This window comes from Etheostoma cragini, chromosome 17, assembly GCF_013103735.1.
Source record: "Etheostoma cragini isolate CJK2018 chromosome 17, CSU_Ecrag_1.0, whole genome shotgun sequence".
Classification (NCBI taxonomy): Eukaryota; Metazoa; Chordata; class Actinopteri; order Perciformes; family Percidae; genus Etheostoma; species Etheostoma cragini.
In genome coordinates, this window is record NC_048423.1 from 11422669 (window position 1) to 11435103 (window position 12435).

The 12435-nt window shown below is 42.0% G+C and overlaps 2 protein-coding genes across 5 annotated transcripts in view; one reads left to right on the forward strand and one right to left on the reverse strand.

Annotated features, from left to right (window-relative positions):
- Nucleotides 1-3473, reverse strand: part of tet1 (tet methylcytosine dioxygenase 1) — a 31216-nt gene extending 27743 nt beyond the window's left edge. Inside the window, exons 1-2 of the mRNA XM_034897809.1 lie at nucleotides 3031-3473; nucleotides 77-2432 (exon numbers count right to left, since the gene is read on the reverse strand). Of these exons, the coding sequence (XP_034753700.1) occupies nucleotides 77-2260 (2184 nt within the window). The 5' untranslated portion in view covers nucleotides 2261-2432; nucleotides 3031-3473. The remainder of the gene's footprint in view (nucleotides 1-76; nucleotides 2433-3030) is intronic.
- Nucleotides 3474-3773: 300 nt separating this feature from the next.
- On the forward strand, nucleotides 3774-12423 carry slc25a16 (solute carrier family 25 member 16). 4 transcript variants are annotated; one of them, XM_034898558.1, is made up of 10 exons: nucleotides 3776-4100; nucleotides 4351-4461; nucleotides 6077-6169; nucleotides 6254-6387; nucleotides 6683-6746; nucleotides 7116-7237; nucleotides 7396-7462; nucleotides 7608-7770; nucleotides 7883-7951; nucleotides 9108-12423. In XM_034898558.1, exons 2-10 carry the CDS (start codon nucleotides 4368-4370, stop codon nucleotides 9262-9264), a joined length of 963 nt encoding a protein of 320 aa, XP_034754449.1. In that variant the 5' UTR covers nucleotides 3776-4100; nucleotides 4351-4367; the 3' UTR covers nucleotides 9265-12423. The 4 variants fall into 4 exon arrangements, with proteins under 4 accessions (XP_034754450.1, XP_034754449.1, XP_034754448.1 ...); XM_034898557.1 differs by having other exon boundaries at nucleotides 3777-4100; nucleotides 4317-4461; XM_034898556.1 differs by having other exon boundaries at nucleotides 3777-4100; nucleotides 4336-4461.
- The last annotated feature ends 12 nt before the right edge of the window (nucleotides 12424-12435 follow it).

Below are 12435 nucleotides of genomic sequence, written 5' to 3' on the forward strand. Positions count from 1 at the left end.
GACTGCAATAAAAAAATTCAATGTGTTCCTATTAAATGTAATTAAATGCACATGTGTAGTGTCATATAGGCCTCACCTGTGCAGCAGAGAGAGGGAGCAGAGATGTAGGTCTTCTCCTCCTAAGTTCTATGCACTTCCTCATCTTACAGATCTGGTGGCCAGTCCTGCGGTTGAGGCAGCAACTGCACTGGCCACAGCTGATCTTCCTCAGGCATGGCTCACACGTCCCACACCTGCTCCGCTTCTTCTTCTCCTTCTTCTGTGGTTTCCAAGAGGGCAAGCAGGCTGCCTCTTGCCCGGAGGATCCAGGTAGAATAGAGGGGCTGGCCTCTCCATACCCTGCCTCTGATTCAGTGTCAAAAGAAAAAGAGGAGTGTGTGCTTTCTGAGCTGCAGGAGAAGGTGAAGCTACCGTCCAGAGAAGGAGTCGAGATCTTTGGCACTGTGCCTGGCTCTGGCACTGCTACCACAACACTGTCCTTGCCAAGATTCGGTTCACACTCAGCTGTAAGGGCATCTGTGCTTAACTGAGGAACAAGTGACAATGGCAGCGAAGATGTCACTTTCTGGTTCTGGTGCTCCAATGGCTCTCGATTGGATTCACTATCTTTGGTCTCCGTCTCTGCTAGTGTGCAAGCATGTTTCTCTCCCTGAGGAGAGGGGATCGCTAGGCTTTGCAGTTGGTGCGGTTGCCCCTGGCTTGAATCCCTCAAGCTCCTGGGTTTGAAAGAGTCACTACATATAATAACCGGCATATTTCGTTTTACTAGAACAGTCTGCACCCTCAGGGCAGTTTCAGTGACAGCTGAGGACCCTGTGAATTGAGGTTTAGCACCATGAATGGTCAGTTGCTTGTCTGTCTTACCCTGGCTCAGCACCTCTGGCTTAAGTGCCTCTGAGGTGGAGGGGGCTTTGGTGGGATTTGAGGTAGCTGCATTGGAGACTGATAGCACACTTACAAGTGATTCTGACTGTGCTGTCAGTCCATTGTTAGAGTGAGGTGGTTCTGGACCTTGAGAGGCTGGAGTGCTGGGGTGGGAGTCAGCAGGATTGATGGAAACATCATTCTCCTTTTCTTTACTTCCTCCCTCTTCTCCCACACAATTACCCAGCTTCTCAACAATCTCCTCCATCATTTCCACAGTTTCATTTTGTCTCTCCATGGCTTTCTCTGCCTCTAAACTATCTCCTCTTTCATGATGTATCTTCTCTTTTCTCTCGTTGACAACTATCACTCTTTTATCTGTCCTATTTTCTTTCAAGTCCGACATTTCACTTTCCTCTTGATATACAGTACACACATAATCTTGCTTACTATCACTGGCCAGACGATGAAGCTTATTTCCGAGGATACATGAACTGTCATTTCCCTCGCTGCTACCCTTTACCCCTGGTGAGCCACTTTCCATCAGCACAGAGGGGCTATCTTTACTTCTGTCACTGCAGAGTTTTAGCTGTCCATCAACATCATCACACACCCTAATAACACACCTCAGGTCACCTTCACTGTTATGACTGACAGTTGTTTTATCTTCCTGGTTTATAGTACTGTCACAACTGCCCTGCACACAGTCTTCCAGTATATTGTTACACGGTGGTGAATCTGCTTTAAGAGGGCTACCCTCTTTTGCATTGTTGACTCCTAAACCCTGATCTATGATACTCGCAGGAACTTCAAAATCAGTTTTTAGAGAAATTGGAAGTGTTTCTTCAGCAGCACAGGATTCCAGATTCTCATTTTCATCGTCAGGAGTTAAATCGTTGATGCTGGTGCCTGAGTGCTGGTTCCTTGTGTTTCCTTGCTGGGATGCTGCTTGTCTCACTGCGCATCTCCTGCTGTTTCTCCCCCCTCTGCAAGGTTTAGGAAGATGGCATGGAGTAACAGATATTTGTGTGCCCCGCAGGGACTTCCTTCGCCCTAGGGGGTCTTGTGACTTGCCAGAGTGGTCAAGCGGATTGCTTGGCTGTCTAAGCCTTGCAGTTCCTGTTACATTTAGGGCATGGTTAACTCTACCGGAGGACCTCCCAGGGCCCTGACTAGCAGGCCTGCTAACCCCTCTTCCACGGGGGCTTCGGCCTGACTGAGTCTTGGCCTTGGCTGTTGACCTTTTAGGTTCTGCAGGTGTTTTCTGGGGCCTCCCTGTGGCTCTTCCTCTGGGTTTATTTGAGTTACAAGTTTGCCTCTTGGTGCTAATCACTTTCTGGCCATTTTTTCTCTGAGCAGGTGTCTGTCTCCTGGCGGGTTTGGTAGTAGCAGGCATGGCTGAGGGTGTGGAGAGGAGGATTTCTGGCAGACAGCATGGGAGCCAGGTGAATGTTTATCTTTTGCTCAGCACACAATTTGTTTTCTTCTTTTTAAAACCTTTCCTCTTCTGCGTTTTATTCTTATCTATTATATTCTGATGTCTTTACAGTGTAATTGCAGTGCATGGCCTATAAAGACACAGGAAACAGGAAAAGAAAAATCAAAATACAAATAGTCTCAACTTTAAATGTATTTTTAGTATAATAAAGACAAACTGTTATCGCAGTCTAAACAACCAAAGGCACCAGGTGCATTTTGATTACTGACATCATGTAGTATAAAAGCTATAACGCTAAGTCTCTACAAATGTGTTTTTTCTTTAATTTGGTGGATATGACACTTTTGCCCCGCCTGAAATAGCTTCTCTGACGAGCAAATGCTGTAAGGTTGACGTCAATAAAGAGAATCCAATGCACTTATACATATAACAATATTTCGGTAGAATAAATATATTAATACAAATAGTCGCCTATTGCTTTAGGAATGGCTAACAGGGATCAAACAGTTTAAAGGGCAGGCACGTTGAGGAGTGGGCTGTAGCCGGAGGTCGGATCCTGTTTTCGTCTTTCTGACTGGCGGAAGAGGGGGTTATTACCGTGTAAAAACGCCTTCAGGGTCGCTGTTTTTGCACTTGACCGTTGTAAAATAAAGTGCAGTGTAGATATAGGTTGTTTTGTTGCCCGTGAGGTTTCATTTGCACGTTTACGGCTGAAATGCTTTACATACCAGAGAGCGACAGTTGCACTGCCTGAACTGCTAATAATACTCCACTCCAGAGAGACAGCGAGACCTTGTATTGGTTTCCCTCCTCGGCAAATATAGACTGCTGGCAAGTTCAATCCTCTCTCGACGATGACACATATACATGATAAAAGCACCAACATGAACATACATCGTGTGGAATAGTTGGTTTTCAACTTGTAGCGTGTAGTTTCACCGGAGCACGACATCCGTTAAAATATAAATCCCTCTTATGTCAGTCCAGGGCAGCCCCGCTCACTCTCCCTCCACCAGACGCAACTCCGGTCTCCGCTGGCCAAAAACTCGTCGTCGGCAGTGGAGGGAAGCGTGGAAAAGAAAACCTGGAATGGAGTAGACTACCGTCGTTTGTCCCAGTGTTGCCAGCACTGTGTGGTTTCAAGTAGCAAGTGGACGCAAGGGTGTGCTAAAAATGATTGGAACGGATTACCAAAGCAACGCCAGTGTGCAAGGACAATAAATAATTTATTTTACGTTAATTTTAGCACGCTAGCTTTTTTTAAAGACAGGATTTAAATTGATAACAGAGTGTTGTATATTTATATAAAACTTTTCTAAGTTATTAAAGCAAAATTCGTCTGACCGACGGCGTTCAATATGACGAAAATATGTGAATTGTAAATCTGTCATTGCTTCGCCCCCGTTTTGGGGAAAGAACATAGACAGTTAAAGAAAAGGAAAGAAAACAGAAGCGCCTCCCCTGGATGACGTTTTGGCTTTCCATACTGACCAACGTCATCCTACGACATCAACATGCGACTGTTTTCGGTCAGTGCCGTCTCGTCAGCGGGCGAAGGACATGAATGCGGTTATGTGAATCTTGACAGCTCCACAGCTTCTTAAGTTACTTCAGTATTTTTTCCGTTTTTTTACTGGAACAGTTAATGACAAGCATCTCGGTGAGGCACCACCAGGTGTCCATGGTAACGGACAACAGCCACGATTGTTAAAAGAGATTTTTTTTTTTTTTTAAGATATTTCATCAGACCGACCCTCTACTTTGCTGTTTCTTTGCCTCTAACAGTTTTGATTTTCTTGTGAGTATGAACCAGGGGTGTCCTTGTCTTTTAGCTAAATATGCCCACAACTCCACTGGTTGTGGCTCTTAACAGTTAACGCATTGCAAAGCTTGACTTGCTAAGTAGCTAAGTAATTAAAAAAAACTGAAAATTGACAGAAGGTTGACAGTATGGTTTACTCATAGAGATATTTGCCAGGATGATGATATATACTTATTAAATGTTCCTTTACAGTATTTTATCCAAATTGCAATCATGGATGTGGCAGATTCTTGATCAGCAAGGATGACATCGGAGGCTGCGGTCTCCACATCTCCTGCCATAAGCAGCACCCCTGTCAAGAGGGACTACTACTTTCTTCGCTCCTTTGTGGCTGGAGGTAGGATCTGACACTTCAGTTTATATCATAAGTTTCAGGTCTGTGATGATTCACTCAAGCCTTTGTGTGTCTGCAAGACTGCATCTTTTTACCAAAGAAAGACTTTCTTACATGTAAATGTTCTGTATTTATATAGCGCTTTTCCAGTCTTAACAACTGCTCAAAGCGCTTTTACATCTACAGGAAACATTCACCATTCACACACATGTATACACTGTGGCCGGGGCTGCCGTACAAGGTGTCACCTGCTCATCAGATAAACATTCACACACGTTCACACTCCGATGCGCAGCACCGGGGGCAACTCGGGGTTCAGTGTCTTGCCCAAGGACACTTCGACAATGACTGCAGGGGCGGGGATTGAACCACCAACCTTCCGATAGGCAGGCAACCGCTCTACCACTGAGCCACAGCCGCCCCATTAAATGCTTTACTCTTCTTAGGACCTCTGCATCGAGGAATAAACATCAATGTATATGTGCACCCACTCTACCAGCCGAACCAGCCCGGCCACACATTATTCACATACTTGTCCCTTTGCCCTTGTCCTTAAAGCAAGACGCAAAAGGTCATTGCTAAAGTGGCTGGCCGTTCACAGAGCTCTGTGTCCAAGCACATTAATAGAGAGGCGAGGTGAAGAAAAGATGTTGTAGAAAAAAGTGTACAAACAACAGAGATAAGCGCACCCTGGAGAGGATTGTGAAAGAAAACGCCCATTCAAAAATGTGGGAGAGATTCACAAAGAGTGGACTGCAGCTGAGTCAGTGTGTCAAGGACCGCCACGCATAGACGTATGCAAGACTTGGGTTACAGCTGTCACATTCCTTGTGTCAAGCCACTCTTGAACAAAACACAGCGTCAGAAGCGTCTTGCCTGGGCTAAAGACAAAAAGGACTGGACTTCTGCTGAGTGGTCCAAAGTTATGTTCTCTGATGAAAGTAAATTTTGCATTTCCTTTGGAAATCAAGGTCCCCGAGTCTGGAGGAAGAGAGGAGAGGCACACAATCCATGTTGCTTGACGTCCCGTGTAAAGTTTCCACAGTCAGTGATGGTTTGGGGTGCCACGTCATCTACTGGTGTTAGTCCACTGTGTTTTCTGAGGTCCAGGGTCAACGCAGCTGTCTACCAGGAAGTTTTAGAGCACTTCATGCTTCTTGCTGCTGACCAACTTAATGGAGATGCCGTTTTTTTTTGTGGCACTTTCACACAGTGCCAAAGCTACCAGTACTTGGTTTAAGGACTGTGGTATCCCTGTTCTTAATTGGCCAGCAAACTTGCCTGATCTTAACCCTATAGAGAATCTATGGGGTATTATGAAGCATCTGATGCGATGCGCCAGACCCAACAATGCAGAAGAGCTGAAGGCTATTATCAGAGCGACCTGGGCTCTCATCAACTCCTTGCCACGCCGCATTGCTGCAGGCAAAAGGAGCCCCAACTAAGTATTGAGTGCTGTTCCTTAGTTGTCAGTTATGATCATCATAATAAAAAGAAATAAACATTTGAAATATATCACACTGTGTGTGAGGAATAAATATAATATCCAAATTTCACTTTTTGAAAGGACTTACTGACTTTCTAGTCCTATATGACCACCACTTTCTGTTTTGTTCAGGTGTTGCAGGATGCTGCGCCAAGACTACCATTGCTCCTCTGGACAGAATCAAGATTCTTCTTCAAGCCCAGAACCCCCATTACAAACATCTAGGTAAAAACAATACATGAAACGGCAAGAAGTGTTTCTTTTTACACATGTGTTCCACATGAGGGAAACTCTGATCTATCTTTGCAGGAGTGTGGTCTACTTTCAAGGCTGTGCCAAAGAAAGAAGGCTTCCTTGGCTTGTACAAGGGTAATGGGGCAATGATGGTCAGGATATTTCCATATGGAGCCATCCAGTTTATGTCCTTTGACAAATATAAAAAGGTACAGTTACAGTATATACTGTGGAATCATTATTTCAAAGAGCAGTATTATAACAGGGTTATAATAAAACGAACAATAGCAATTTTTAAGGGAACTGTAATCAGCTTTCATGTTGTTAACGTATGTGTTTTTGCTGCATTTTGCTACAATTCAATACAAAAAAAAGGTTTATTTGTCCCCGGTTGGAAAATTTGCCAAATCTGAAGAAAAATAAGAAAAAGAAAAAGTTGAAGTCAAACAGTGAAATGTCAATGCATTGTTTTTATTGGTTGTCTTTTGTTTCTTCCCTTTACAGCTGCTAAATAAAAACATTGGGATCTCTGAACACATTCACCGCCTTGTGGCCGGATCAATGGCAGGTAATTTATCTTTCCCACTTCCTTTTTTAGTCTGTGCCAGCTTAATATCATGTCCTCTTGAATCATAGATATGTTGAAATCTGTCACCTCGGGACAAACTTTTCACCACGACGCAAGTAGGCGTCATGCCTTGTTACTGTGTGTCAGACAGAAAGAAGAAAAAAAAAAAACTTGTTATTGTGTGTTATTAAATCTTCATTCTGCCATCATCAGTATAAAAAGATTGGGTAACAAAGTGGAAAGTCAGTCACATGGAATTAAATACAGCTACAATGTGTGTTTAAGTGTTTAATCTCGGGACATTATTTTAAAGCATAACTATAGTCATACACTTTGTGTTTTAACAACACGTGCTCTTATCTGTTTCAGGGATGACTGCGGTGATATGCACCTACCCTCTGGATGTGATCCGAGCCAGACTGGCCTTCCAGGTGACAGGAGAGCATCGATACACTGGAATTGCCAATGCCTTCCACACTATCTACCTTAAGGTAGCGTGCTAGGGCTCAACTTCTTAAACAACCAGCCCAGTCTTAACAAACATTTTATCCCTTCAATAAAACATATATTACATTTTTTTGTCAAGGTTGTTAATAATGTATACAGTATCTACCTCTTACTACAGACCTGTTTCTCTTTTTTTGCAAAGGAGGGGGGCTTCTTGGGATTCTATAAGGGACTTACACCAACACTTATTGGAATGGCCCCTTATGCAGGTGATTATTTCTGTTGTTTTGCATTGTTTGATTGTGCTCCACGATCACACAGCAGGACAACCTAGTATGTCCTCCTTCACATATGTAACCAGTGTTCTTTGGGTTGCGTTAGCTTGACTCTTTGTCTCCCGCTTCTGTCCTTCAGGTTTCTCATTCTACACCTTTGGCACCCTGAAGAGCCTTGGCTTGAAACATTTCCCAGAGCTGCTGGCACGCCCCTCCTCAAACAACCCTGATGTCCTCATTCTGAAATCCCACGCAAACCTGCTCTGTGGGGGGGTTGCTGGTGCCATTGCTCAGTCAATATCGTAAGTGCTGAGGGTAGGCAGGAAACAAGCCTCAAGCTGACTGTGACTGGAGTTTGCTATTGATTACAGTGATTTATTGATGATTGTGTCACATTGTGTTTATTATCACTAGGTACCCATTGGATGTTGCTAGGAGAAGAATGCAGTTAGGAGCCGTGCTTCCTGACTCTGAGAAATGTGTGTAAGTATCACCAATGTTCCTACTCTCCATATTCCGTTATACTATGATGTACTGCTGTGCATTATACGTGTCAGTGTGTACAGTGTACTTCATGGTGAGACAAATATTTTGCTCCTAGTCACATTTAAGAACTTTGTTGTGAAAAAAACAAAACAATGCTCCAGTATTCAGTGTTCTCCAGAGGTCTGATTTGAGTTTGGCAGTGGAACGTTTGGGTGACCATTTAAAGGAGAAATGAAGGAGAAATAATTGTGAGGGTTGAGACTGAGGGTAATAATTGAGATGATAATTGTCAACACTGCTGATGAACATCATCACTTCAAAAGCAAAATTAAGTTACAGGATTTATTGGTCCTTAAGAAGTTGGTAGTGAGTGTGTCTATTTGGAGGAGTTTCCTCAGGCATGTTGTTAATCCATAATGTTAGATCCCTGTTACTCTCTTCTTCTCTGTGGCAAGGTATCCAGGTTTAAAAAAAACAACAAAGTCACTGTTTAAATTTAAGTGTTCGGAACATAAATTGAGGAGTTTCCTCTTAAAATATTTGATTCCACATTTGGCTTTATAAGCAAAGTTTGATGAGAATGGACGTGATCACAACTGGAGAGAAAATTTCAGAGGTTGGTGGGCTGTTTACATTAGACGAAACGTTAAAGCCTAAAACTTCAAGGAGCACAATAACTACTGAGCCGTAAAACTACAGCAACATACCGTTCACACCTGTACACGTTTACACAATGCCAGTCCAAACACTGCTCATTGTTCTTGCATTATGTGCTTATCCTTGATATTTAAGAAGAACAGTCATAAGGTCCAGTCAGTATTGCTCAGGAAGGTCATTTGTCTTCTACCCAAGGTCTGTTCTGTGTTCATATGGCTGCTGTTCACCAACAGGGTTTGGTTCCCCATAGCATAGGCAAACCTCCAAACCAAATTGATTTATCATGCCGGTAACTTCCATACTAAAACTGTACATTGTTATATGCAAGATTTAATACTTAATTGTCAGCTCAACATAGTTAGGAATTTGCTTCAGGGGAGCTAATAAACCAAACCTCAGGGCACATACTGAATCACAACCACACAAACAGTGGATTTATGTCTGTTTTTATCTGCATTCTAAAAAGTGTATGATTTCTTGTCTTGCACCTTAACAGATCACTGAGCAGGACCCTGAAATACGTATATAATGAGTACGGGGTCAAGAAGGGATTATACCGAGGCCTTTCTCTCAACTACATCCGCTGTATCCCCTCCCAGGCCGTGGCCTTCACCACCTATGAGTTTATGAAGCAGACCCTCCACCTCAACTAGCTGCTGTTTTCATTCCTTTCGAGTCATTAAGGGATCGACCTCAATGCTTCCATCATAGACTGATCTTTGGCTCACTCGCTACGTCTTAAACTCTTCAACGTGGGAATGGCCTTTTCCTTGAGTTCACCGAAGGCAACAGAGAAGTCAGTTAAGGTGGAAAAAGGAAAATGGATATCAAACAACAAGGCTTCCCTCGTCTGTCCTATTTCACTCCCTCTTCCTGCTTTTGTGAGTTTTAAGAGAAGATTTACTCAAAAACATGAAATGCGGCTTGAATTTGAGCAACTCCCTTATCAGTGTATCCATGGATACAGCAGGTCAGTGGCTCGGTTGGTTGGATGGCTCGGGGCAGTGATATGTTATTTAACAATGTTGTTGGCAACACCACAACAACCCTCTGGTTGTGTAGAAGCCCCCTCATTCACACAGATGTCCTCATACTCTCTTTTTCTGTCCATCTCATTACCCAAAGTGATATTAAGATGGACACCAGCTTAAAATGATCCCATTAGCTGGTTCTTTACAAAGTCAACTCGGTACAACTCAGTGCTATGCATTTATTTGAATTGTATATCACCCCTAAGCACTTCAGTTCTACAACTACACTTTTCTTTTTTGTTTCATGGTTTAATATTTAATTTTTTCCAAATATTGTTGAAGAGTGGCTGGAATTTTAAAATAATCTGATCCAAAAGGTTTTGTTCACTTACAGTTTATCTTGTCTTTTAATCTACAGTGCAGGTTTGGGGTGCGGTCACTTTAGGCAAAGCTGCTGTTTGTGTGTCTTCGTCTTTGTTCTTGACACAAATCTAAAATCAGTTTAATAAAAAAGATGCAGTGACCGAGGTGGCACATAACTTCACTTTAAGACATTGACATTTTATTGCTAATCTTTGAATAGTGCATTTACTGTATGCATTTTCGGTTTCTGGTTAATGTGCAATCAGTTTTTGTTAAGCCTGTAGCTTTTATCATATTGAATTATGTGCATCTTTTCTCAGCTTTGATCAGAAAGATATTTTGAGATTAAGATGTTATCATTTTTGACATAATATGGATTTTGGTCTGACATGTCTGGAGGGAAGTGAAGGGACTCAGGAGAAATTTGCACTTCATCACTGTAGCTTTTTCTTAATTTATGTGTTGATTTAGCGACCTGTTGCCACTGGGTGGCAGCATTGAATTTAAATTGTACTGTTTACTGTCAGAGCTGGACACAACATTCATTTCATACACACTATATCTTATCAAATACAAGTCAGATAAGGATTTTTATGTTTTTTCCCTGTTTTGCCTAACAAAAGAAAGTTGACAGATATTGAGTATGGACTATATGCAGCGTTTTTAAACCCAGTTCAGCTAAAATGTTTGAGCTCCTGTCGGTAGGCTGAACATTAATATCTGAATAAAAAAAATCCCCACTGGCCTTTAATTAAAGGCTGCATTCACACCAAATCAGGCTTATTACAGCAACGCCGTATTTGGTGGGAATGCAGCTTTAGTCACCACCAATGTTTATGTATGACTCATTAGTTGTACAACCATCTGTCTTTTTTCAGCCTGTTGCCTTCCTCTGCATCTAATGTCTTACTTCCCCAGAGTGATTATGTGTTTTATTGAAGTTTCTTCACACGTTTCAGTCAATGCCTCAGGTTTTAGATCACTGTAAATGAAATTGCAGAGATCAGACGGTTTCCAACTTGGCTTGAAATTTAAAATGAACATGTCTTCGTACAACCACTCATCACAGTTAACATATATTCACCAACATTTGAATAATTGCGGGAGGACTGAATAAGTAAAACTTTTCCATTAATATTTCACAAAAGAGGGAATATTTGAGGAACGTCCAAACACACAAACACAAAATTGTCTCAGAGACAGTCCTCTTGACCCTACTAAAATTGGTGACATTTTTTACATAACCTGGTATTCTCCATCCCTGGATTAAGAGGTGATGTCACTTTCACCCCCAACACCCACCCCACACTCCGACACACTGTATGGATACAGCAGTCGACTGTCAGTAGCGTGGACAGTATGGAGTAATGAAAGATCTGCCAGAGCAGAGGGGTGGAGCGGCTGCAGTCTAGTGCAGAGGCAGGTGTGGTAGCGTGTGTGGTTCAAATGCACCAAAAAATTGTAAAGGGAAGTGTGTTTAAGATAAAAGAGTGTTTTGTTGCTCTTTGATAATATTGTGATTGCTGAGATTAGTTTTGTGTGAGTTTAGGAACTACCCCAAATCACAAGTGAGATGAATAAGAGACCTCTATGTAACTCTTGATTAAAGTGCATCTAACAATGAATAAGCTACAGTATCTGTAACTGCACCTGCACGGCAACCTGTGCGTAAGAGCCGAATCACATACTCTCACTGCTGATAAGTGGGAAACAAAATGTAGTGTTCAGTAACATTTCTGCTTTTCATGATGCCACTCATTCATCTACATTACTACTGTGCTTTTAATTTATGCTTGTTTTTATTTTCATGTTGGGTTTGAACACACGAGTCACTGCTGTTTTTTTTAGTTTTACAGAGTCTCCTATCAATGCTTCAAGAGCAGATCAGCTCTGTTCCTGCTGCTCACTGTAACATCTGATTATGTACTGTAGGAGAAAGAAGATATTTATATACAGTATGTAAATGTCTATAACAGTACGCTATACTACTTAAACTATTTTAGATGGGACTTAAAAATGATAGTAGTAGTTTTGAGAATGATTGAACAATCAAAAATCCTTTTTAACATTATTTTCTCAATTTGTACATGTACGTATGCCTGCCTGCTTTTTATAAGAATTCTGAATTACATGTCGCCTTCTTAAAACAGTACCAATGCTTGTGTCTTTATTGTGCCTGTCTTTAATTTGTCTCTAAGTGTCAACACGTGAATGGAATTTTTTTTTTCAAACTTGTGAAGCAGGAACAAGTAACTTCCTCACTTTGAGTTTTACTTGCACAGACCCCTGTTAATGTTACAGTTTCAGGTGTAAAACCACAGATGCATTTGCATTTATTTTACTGAGACTAGAATACACTGTGTTGTTGTCCAGTGTCACGTACTGATTTGACTGGTAAATGTGATGTGAAAAAGATGGATGTTCAAATGTTCCATTTCCACATCACTTCAATAAAACATTCTCTGTTTCGGCCTGTAATACAGGATTTTT

Excerpts from the sequence above, each read along its gene's own strand:
- slc25a16 (XM_034898558.1), top strand. The coding sequence starts at position 4,368 with ATGACATCGGAGGCTGCGGTCTCCACATCTCCTGCCATAAGCAGCACC. Across the intron at positions 6,170-6,253 it reads CCCCCATTACAAACATCTAG|GAGTGTGGTCTACTTTCAAG; the intron begins GTAAAAACAATA and ends CTATCTTTGCAG. Across the intron at positions 7,463-7,607 it reads TGGAATGGCCCCTTATGCAG|GTTTCTCATTCTACACCTTT; the intron begins GTGATTATTTCT and ends TCTGTCCTTCAG.